This window comes from Sparus aurata, chromosome 8 (assembly GCF_900880675.1).
Source record: "Sparus aurata chromosome 8, fSpaAur1.1, whole genome shotgun sequence".
NCBI lineage: Eukaryota > Metazoa > Chordata > Actinopteri > Spariformes > Sparidae > Sparus > Sparus aurata.
The window spans coordinates 11,550,072-11,558,835 of record NC_044194.1 but is presented as its reverse complement, the minus strand read 5'-3'; the positions used below and the strand labels follow the sequence as shown (position 1 = coordinate 11,558,835).

The 8,764-nt window shown below is 42.7% G+C and overlaps 2 protein-coding genes across 4 annotated transcripts in view; one reads left to right on the top strand and one right to left on the bottom strand.

Moving 5' to 3' along the window:
* Positions 1 to 235: 235 nt before the first annotated feature.
* ch25hl1.2 (cholesterol 25-hydroxylase like 1, tandem duplicate 2) lies at positions 236 to 1,106 on the bottom strand. The gene has a single exon (XM_030426795.1). It carries the CDS (start codon positions 1,092 to 1,094, stop codon positions 261 to 263), a length of 834 nt encoding a protein of 277 aa, XP_030282655.1. The 5' UTR covers positions 1,095 to 1,106; the 3' UTR covers positions 236 to 260.
* A 1,423-nt stretch (positions 1,107 to 2,529) lies between these two features.
* The window catches only part of LOC115587273 (uncharacterized), a 7,295-nt gene continuing 1,060 nt past the window's right edge, over positions 2,530 to 8,764 (top strand). The window contains exons 1-12 of one of the 3 annotated variants that reach the window (XM_030427015.1): positions 2,530 to 2,626; positions 3,759 to 4,351; positions 4,870 to 4,929; positions 5,036 to 5,088; positions 5,367 to 5,511; positions 5,623 to 5,990; positions 6,080 to 6,308; positions 6,415 to 6,529; positions 6,683 to 6,800; positions 6,891 to 7,002; positions 7,447 to 7,559; positions 7,724 to 7,910. In XM_030427015.1, coding sequence (XP_030282875.1) covers positions 3,770 to 4,351; positions 4,870 to 4,929; positions 5,036 to 5,088; positions 5,367 to 5,511; positions 5,623 to 5,990; positions 6,080 to 6,308; positions 6,415 to 6,529; positions 6,683 to 6,800; positions 6,891 to 7,002; positions 7,447 to 7,559; positions 7,724 to 7,793 — 1,965 coding nt within the window. In that variant the 5' untranslated portion in view covers positions 2,530 to 2,626; positions 3,759 to 3,769 and the 3' untranslated portion in view covers positions 7,794 to 7,910. Of the gene's footprint in view, positions 2,627 to 3,758; positions 4,352 to 4,869; positions 4,930 to 5,035; positions 5,089 to 5,366; positions 5,512 to 5,622; positions 5,991 to 6,079; positions 6,309 to 6,414; positions 6,530 to 6,682; positions 7,003 to 7,446; positions 7,560 to 7,723; positions 7,911 to 8,651 lie in introns of those variants that run through there. The other 2 variants (XM_030427014.1, XM_030427016.1) reach the window with 2 other exon arrangements.

Genomic DNA, 8,764 nt, shown 5'->3' with positions numbered 1-8,764 from the left:
AATTATATTGCAGTATGAGATATGAGAATAGATTAAACTGTAATACAAGGTTAAGTGTACTTTTTTTCAAATGTTGTTTTACCCTTTTTGTAATGCTTAAAGATTTTGAAACCTTTTTACAAACAAAGTCACAGATTCACAGGAGATTTAGATTTCTGTAGATTTCTCTTTAACTTTCATCACATGATATGCACATAATTTGGAAACACAGACACATAAAAGCACAGGTTGCCATCTGTAGCTGCTAGTGTTATAGTCTTCTATTTCACAGCGGCAGAGAAGCTGAAATCAGCATGTGTGCCAAATAGTTTGTCCCAGTGGCTGAAATGTGGTGCGAAATTGCTGTTGGGTTTCTGATGGTGCACATCGTGTTTGCTGGGCCCTCCGTAGATGCCGAACGGTATCAGACGTGATGTGGACCAGGGGAAATCATAGCCACAGTGATCCTCTATAGAGACGTAGACATGCAGCACCATGAATGTCCATGTGGTGAGGAGGTGGCATCTCAGTATCACTGGATTCAAAGTGGTCCAAAAGCCGACTGTGACCAGCTCCCAGCCGCCCAGACACTGAGTGGCTAGAGCAAAGGGAGATGAGTAATTATGATGGATGGCGTGGAAGGTCATATACAGCCAGCGGATCTTGTGATGGAGCAGGTGCCAGATGAAGTACTGGAAGTCAAAAAGCAGGAGGTTGCCTATCACCCCGGCTATCAGCTCCAGCAGGGATGGAGCCTGGTCCGGCAGGTCCACGGGTGGCCTCCATGCCCACTGGGCCACTGATGCCGGCAGCACCAGAAACACATGGTTGTACAAGGTGACGCCTGCACAGTGCAGCAACGTGGAGGCTGTAGGACGACGGCTGGGCTGGATTTTAAACTGCTGGACCCATCCCCACCTTTCCCCCATGATGTCGCAAACAAGGAAGGGAAGGCACAAGAAGAAGTAGGAGGACACAGTCAGAACAACGGGGAAGAGCGGAGATCTCAAATAGTCTCTGTAGTTGTGCCTCAGGCTGTCCCACAGAGGTTGCAGCAAAGAGTCATTCCCCAAACATCTCATCCAAAGAGCTATGCTGGTGTCTGCAAAATCCATCCTGAAGTAAAAATCACGAGGTAAATGTCTTATAAATGTCTGAGGAATGTGGACGTTCCAGCAGGAAACAGCAGCTATGGTATAAGACTCAATAAAATGGGTGTCTGCTACTGCTTTGCTTACTGTGGTATCGAGTGACCGCTGGGTGCAACAGTGCAACAAATTATTCATACAGCCTGGACAACTGGTAGCATATAGCTCTCATCCTGATGAATTGGTCAGTATGGGAAATATTTTCAAAGTCCTGACTTACGCTCTCAAATTTTCTGTTAGTTGTTTATATCTGGCGTTAAGATACACATACAAGCAGACATCACATAGGACACAGCAATTAAATGTACTATTTCATTTCATTTTAAACTTCATTCCGTCTGTGGACTTTTCAATTTGGAAGAGCTTTAATTATGAACCAAGTGCACAATCTGGATACTCTTTGGTGTCAATTTTTAAAAAGGCAGCCTTTTATTTTTGATGATTCTGATGTTTGAAACGTGTCTTAACATCACACACAACTACAACAACAGGCCTACTGTACAGGTTTACTGTGAAAAGTGTTAAGGAAACAATGTCACCACTCTCTGGAGCTATAGATACGAGTAAAATTTCAATAAATGTTCCCTGTGGTGTAAACGTGAATGTCAAAAATGAGCATCTGAGGACGAGCTTCTTCCCTCAGGCCATTCTGACAATAAACTCTCATAAACCAACACAGCACACATCATATATCATACATATACACCCTGCTACTTTGCACAGGGTCATCTTCTTCTTTTTCTGTGAATGCTTTTGTCTTTGTCTCTTATTCATAGCTAATTCTTGTTTATAATATGTATATATATTTTTTCTATGTAAATTTAAATCTGGTATTTCATTTCCTTTTTCAGTTTTATTTTCTTATTTCAATTTTTTCACTATTTTCTTTTCTTTATTTTTTTTTTAACAGTTGACGGAGTGGTTGCAATTTGATTTCACTGCTGCTGTATTTGTATAATTGCATGTGATAATTAAACCTTTGAATCTTGAATCTTGAACAGCTTTTAAGCCAACACACAAGTGTTTGGAATTAAATCTAAATATGCCGTTCTATTAACAGCTGAACAAACCCCATCTGCTGATAAAGGTCAAGTTATATTGACTGAAAGCTCCAGAGTATTTACTTCATGGACCTTGAGGTGAAAATGTTTTCTCGACAGCTGTTTTCAAGGTCTAAAATTAACTTTCAACCTGAGTAAAGAAGCGGACGCTTCACACTTCCAAACTGTAGAGGGCGACGAAAGAAAATTCTCGCCAGTGTACAAGTGAGGACCAGTTGACTGCATGTAACTAAAATCACCATAACCTCTACACATGATAGTCCTATTTGATTGCGTAACGGACCTGACCGTTACCTCAACCGATTCGGAAGCTTGCGACGTACGTAATGACGCAAAATGACTGCGCCGTCTAACGTAGCCACTTGACAGTTAGCCATTAAATCCACTGTTTTCACTGCACGGAAGAAACCTGTACGCGGACTCTTGGGTGTATTTAAGGTAATGTCATCTTTCGACGATAATGACTTTCTTCTAAATTAATTGACTGTCATCGATAAGGAACTTTACAACTCTTTCGGACAACGTGGCTACAGTTAAAGTTTAGCTAACGCTGGTCGTTGTGTCTGTCCATAGCGGATACAAAACTAGCAAGAAAAAAGCGACAACAAAAAAAGCAGAAGAACATATTGTTAGGATGGTAATGATACTTTAATACAACTTAAGATGATGTGGATCATGGGGCTTAATAGACCCATGTTAGAATAAATAAAGGCTCATTAGGGTAGCTGATTCCAACAAAAACTTTGACATTGTTGGTGCTAGCCTCAGAGATCTTTGATATAACCAGAGCAATAAAACAGATTCAAGTCCATCAGACTGACCTATGGCGTTCCTTTTCTCCAAGTTGTGTGTGAGACTTGATTCGATTAGCTGTAAATAAGATATTAATTTTCTTCTATTTTTTTTTTTTTTTTTTTTTTTTTGTTCAAAAGAGAAGACACATGAAGTGATTTACAGAGCAGATATGCGTGCCGTATTAGACAAATAAATAAATAATGTATGTCATACAATGATAGTTTAGACAGGTGACATGGGGGTCAGGACCCTTCAGGATGCTCATTAGAAAGGAGGAGTCACCAGATGTTTCTGTTACATGAAATAATGTATATCATATTAGATTTAGCCTCTTTCTTGTTAAATACTGGAGACATTTTATCCACACTATAACCTGTTTTGAGAGGTTTCAAGTGGTAATTACATTTTTGTAAGGGCCCATGAGCCAGGACGGTTGGGAAAACCTATTTAAGAAGATGGTGTCTAACTGTGTGGCAGCAACTTTGGGAAGTTTTATGCACAACACACAGAGAAATGGTTTTTCAAGTTTAGTGGAAGCAAACGTGAATCTGCCAGCATCAGTGCACCACATCAGTAAGGCTCTTGTGACTGAATTAGAGCAAATACCTGTAGCCAGAAGAGTGGAGGCTGTTCTAGCAGCCATATCCATGATCATATTAATCAGAACTGGGTGTAATATTTGTGTGTCTCCATACTTAAGCCTCATTGTTCATACATATATGTAAAACAAGTAGATACGTCTCAATAATCTCTATGTCTCTGTTCATCCATTCAGGGCTAGATACAATGGATGAGGGTGAGGGAGAGAAGACCAGTGAATCGGAGCCGGTACGTCATACACAGCCACTGTGTCGCTTCTTCTCTCAAGGAAGACACTGCAATTTTGGGAAGAGATGCAGATTCCTACACATAAGAGATGATGCCAGAGCTCATAAGGAGAAAACCACTGGGACCCCCAGCCAATCAGATGTTACGTTATCAAACTCAGAGATCCCTGGAGGAAATGTTGGGTACAGGGTTGCCCCTGCAGCAGGCCACCGCCCCTGCCGCTACTTTCTCTCAGGCCACTGCACCATGGAAGACAGATGTCGCTTTTGGCATCCACCACAGTTACCCCCGTTGGATGACCAGCCTGTTCCAGGGAATTACTCAAGATCTGCGCCGAGGATTCAACCAGTACCCCGTCCCGGCATCCTCCAGGACGTCAAGCTGTGTGACCTGACAGAGGATCTCGCCAAGCAGCTACGAGACACAGAGATCAGGCAGTTGAAGAAGCGTTTTCCGAAAGAACAGCTGATTATTCAGGAACGAAGTGATGGCAAAGTTACTTATTACAGGGCGAGCGTAGCGGCCACTGATCCAGACTGGGTAAACATTTCCTGCTACTTTCGTTCTCCTCTCCTGAGAGCTTTGAGTTCAAATCCACCCACATATTATTCCTATTATAAATTACAGCTCAGTTTTGAAGCCTGAAGCCTCTCCATAGACTGTATAGCAGAACATACTGTGATTTCACTGTGATATAATTATTATTAATTAGTACAGAATAACCTGGGATTTGTTTCAATGAAGCAGCACCACAGATGAAATTAAGCTCATTTGTTACTGGGGAAATGGGGTAAAGTAGTGATTAAAACTTGGCTATTTTGGCTCATTTGCAAACAAGTAATCAAGAAAGAAAAGAGGCTATTCCACTTTTCCCTCATGGTGTTTCTAAGCCCCTACCCCCCAGTTTATGGTAAAACACAGGCAACTTTTTCCTATAAATCATACTGAACCAACCTGTCCTTCATTTTCCTAGCTTGGGTGTTACGGTAGGTTTCATAGTTGAACATTATTCCACATAAATATCTGGAAATATACTTACTCTGCTTTTTAACTTAAAGCCTTTTGATCTGAAAGAAATCGACATCATGGTGAGCTTCCCCGACAACTACCCTCAGGAGGTACAGACCACTGCTTCCATTGACACTGCATGTTCTGAACTAAACTTTACAATAGATGGTTGCCATGGAAAGAACAGTTCCTCATCCTCTTGATACATTTTCTTAGATTTTCACATTGGATGTACCGTTGGACCAGGATCTGCCGGCAGTCATGTCAAGGTAAATACACATGCAGATTTGTATTTTTTTGGCCTTTATGGCTTTATTGATAGCACAGCTGAAGAAGGCGACAGGAAACCGGGTAAGAGAGAAGGGAAGTGACATGCAGCATATGGTCCCCAGGCCGGGAGTCGAACCCAGGTCTGCTGCAGCGAGGACAAAGCCTCTGTACATGGGACGCCTGCTCTACCCACTGAGCTAAAGGGCGCCCCACATGCAGTGTATTTTAACATTTAATGTTTAGAGTACTTGGTGCTGACTTTTCTGTAAATCTCTAGACATGTGCAGGAGGCATCATTGGAGTGGCTCCAAGCCAAGCATGCAACCAATCAGCTTCTGGGAAAGGCAGAGCTGCTCTTCCGGCCTTTTCTTCGCTGGCTCGATCGTAGTCTGGAGAGGCTGTTCACTGAAGGAGCCAGGCAGGTGAGACTGCAACCTGATCGTGTGTCGTCCCTTTGAATTTTCTGAAATGACCTTTTAAAAAAAACTGCAGACAGTAGATAGACTTTCTCTTCTTGTTGATGTTTTTTGCAGTTGAAGAGAGACATTGATTTGGAAAAAGCTGGATTGCAGTTCATTTCATACCAGGAGCTCCAGGCAACAGTGTCTGAAAAATCTGCCAACGATCATTCGTGTGAACCGGCTGCCTCTGACAGCGCTGCTGCAGATGAGGACGTCAGCGATGAAGGCGAGAGGACAGTGGAGGGAGAGAAGTCGGTGCAGCAGGAGGGTCCGGGTGGCAGTGAAGGGCAGGAGGAAGAGGATGCCATTCATTTTGTAGAGAACATTAAGATCAGCGATCCCCGCAGAGGCACAGAGGTGAAACTGCTGGGACTGAGGCTTGGAGAGAACACAGCCACCGTAGTGGCCCAAAAAATCACAGTTTGCCTTCAGTGCAACAGGTGAGGAAACCGAGCTGTATTTCATGTCCATATCACAAATTGGAGTTTGATTAAACAGAAGGACTTGACTGTAAGTACACTGTCTGCAGGTGTAAGGTGACTGCAGACCTGACACTGACTGGAAGGACACCCTGCACTGCTCAGTGTGAAAAATGCAGTGCGAGCATCAACGCTGCATTCAGGCCCTGCATGCTGCACCATTACAGTGATGTCCTTGGATACCTGGACCTTCACAATGCTGCACCTGCTGACCTTGTGCTCCAGGAGTGTGAACTTAGCGTGGGCTGCCTCAGCTGCTCCCAGGACGTCCCTATGCAGGTGATGAAATGCTACACTGCCTGTATGAATCAGAAGTGTGAAATGTCACCAGGAATAACTGAAACATGTCTTGATGGGCTCTGTTTTTGTCTTTCGTTATCATCAGAACCTCTCCTATGGTCAAACAAAGGAATTTAATTGTGAACACTGCCACAGCAAACTCAGTATTCTTGCTGAGAGCACAAGATTCCAATATATTCCACCACGTGCCAACAAACCAGGTCAGACCTCACCTACATTTGCTATTAAGGCGATCAGCAGCGGTCCACCTGCAGACCTTGCAGCAACAAACAGTCACAGTTGGCACAGAGACCAATGTTACCTCACATTGTGATTCGGGCCAATATAATGGGATTTGTATTTCCTTTGTGCAGGTCCAAGTGCTGGTGCTGTTAATTATAAGACGATCAGAGATCCCGCTGTGCAGAAGGGGAAGCCGCTGCCAGAAAAGGGAACATGCAAACATTACAAACAGAGCCATCGCTGGCTAAGGTATCATCATCATCACTGTGTCCTATCTTATTCATCACTGAGAGAAACGTGTAGAATATCGTGGAAGCTTTGTGCCATGACTGCCCTCAGGTTTCCCTGCTGTGGCCGGGCTTACCCCTGTGACGGGTGCCATGACGAGGACCAGGACCACCCCATGGAACTGGCCACCAGGATGATCTGTGGCTACTGTGCCAAAGAACAGGTGCGCCATAGACTGGACACGACATTCCATAACCTCTGAGCCATGGAGCTTAAGGCATGATCTGATTTCACCGTGTTGTTGTTGGTCCTGGAACATCATAATTAATTACTCAGCCTCGAAAGGCCTCCCACGGCTATGTGTTATTTTCAGTTTCCTAACTTGAAATGATGGCCCTGGAGTGATATTGAAACACCCAAGTGATGACATCAAAACATTGTGATTGGTCAGTTTTAATGACGGTCCTGGAACAATAACTAATGATGTTTAGGAACAACAAGATACCAAACAGCAATATCAGATAGACCAGAGCTTATACAAATGACATACATATCAAACTTATCACTATTACTTCATCTACAACTGGAAGCACTAATGCATACAGGTGGGATGTTTGACATGGAGGCATTTTAAAAATCATCACCTCTTCATTGTTTGTCATTGCAGCCATACGCTAATGGAAAGCCTTGCATCAGTTGTGGAAGCATGATGACCAGAGGTGCCCGCACCAGCCACTGGGAGGGAGGACTGGGATGCAGAAACAAAGTCAAGATGTGCAGGTAGAGCTATCTTACCCCATCGAGGTCCGCTTTTGTCTAAGTTTACTGGTAACATTGCTGATGAAAACGTGATGGTAGCAGTAGAAACTTTTTAATCATTAAAAAACATTTCTTTCTGTGTTTAAAAGTTTAAGGGGTGTTTTTCTAAATTTTTTATTTCTCAGAAATGATCGACAAAAACATGCCAACACCAACAAGACGGTTTCAAGGAGGGCGGCCGGCCAAAAGAAGTAGTCGATGAAGAAGAGGAAGAGCATCACTGCCTTAACTTTTTAAACCACATTATTTGATTCACGACATGATTTCAATGAAATTATCACATTTTCCCAATAAATCATGTTATTATGATCATTCAGTGTGAGACGTGTTATTTTTGTTCCTATACATAAAGTCTGAAGATCAAATGTTGATTGAATTGGAGGACTTGTATTCAACCTGCATTTACATTATATTATTATATGATATGATCTAGTATAAATATATCACATTTAACATGGTAAACACAAGTAAAGATAGCAGGTCATTAGATGAGATTACACATTAAACCAGTACTCCAGCCTTCTAATCTAACTTTGCTAGTTCATCCTGTTATTGGTAAAATAAAAACAGGAATGATTATGTATGGACCAAAAATACAAAATTTAGAGTTGGGTCTGACTATATTATAATAAGTGATTGTTTTGTGGCTTAATGTGAGATGTTGAGACCTGCATAGGACGTCCCTATGCAGGTGATGAAATGCTACACTGCCTGTATGAATCAGAAGTGTGAAATGTCACCAGGAATAACTGAAACATGTCTTGATGATGATGTCTTTCGTCATCATCAGAACCTCTCCTATGGTCAAACAAAGGAATTTAATTGTGAACACTGCCACAGCAAACTCAGTATTCTTGCTGAGAGCACAAGATTCCAATATATTCCACCACGTGCCAACAAACCAGGTCAGACCTCACCTACATTTGCTATTAATGCGATCAGCGGCGGTCCAAGATCTTGCAGGAACAAACAGCCACAGTTGGCACAGAGACCAATGTTGCCTCACATTGTGATTCGGGCCAATATAATGGGATTTTTATTTCCTTTGTGCAGGTCCAAGTGCTGGTGCTGTTAATTATAAGACGATCAGAGATCCCGCTGTGCAGAAGGGGAAGCCGCTGCCAGAAAAGGGAACATGCAAACATTACAAACAGAGCCATCGCTGG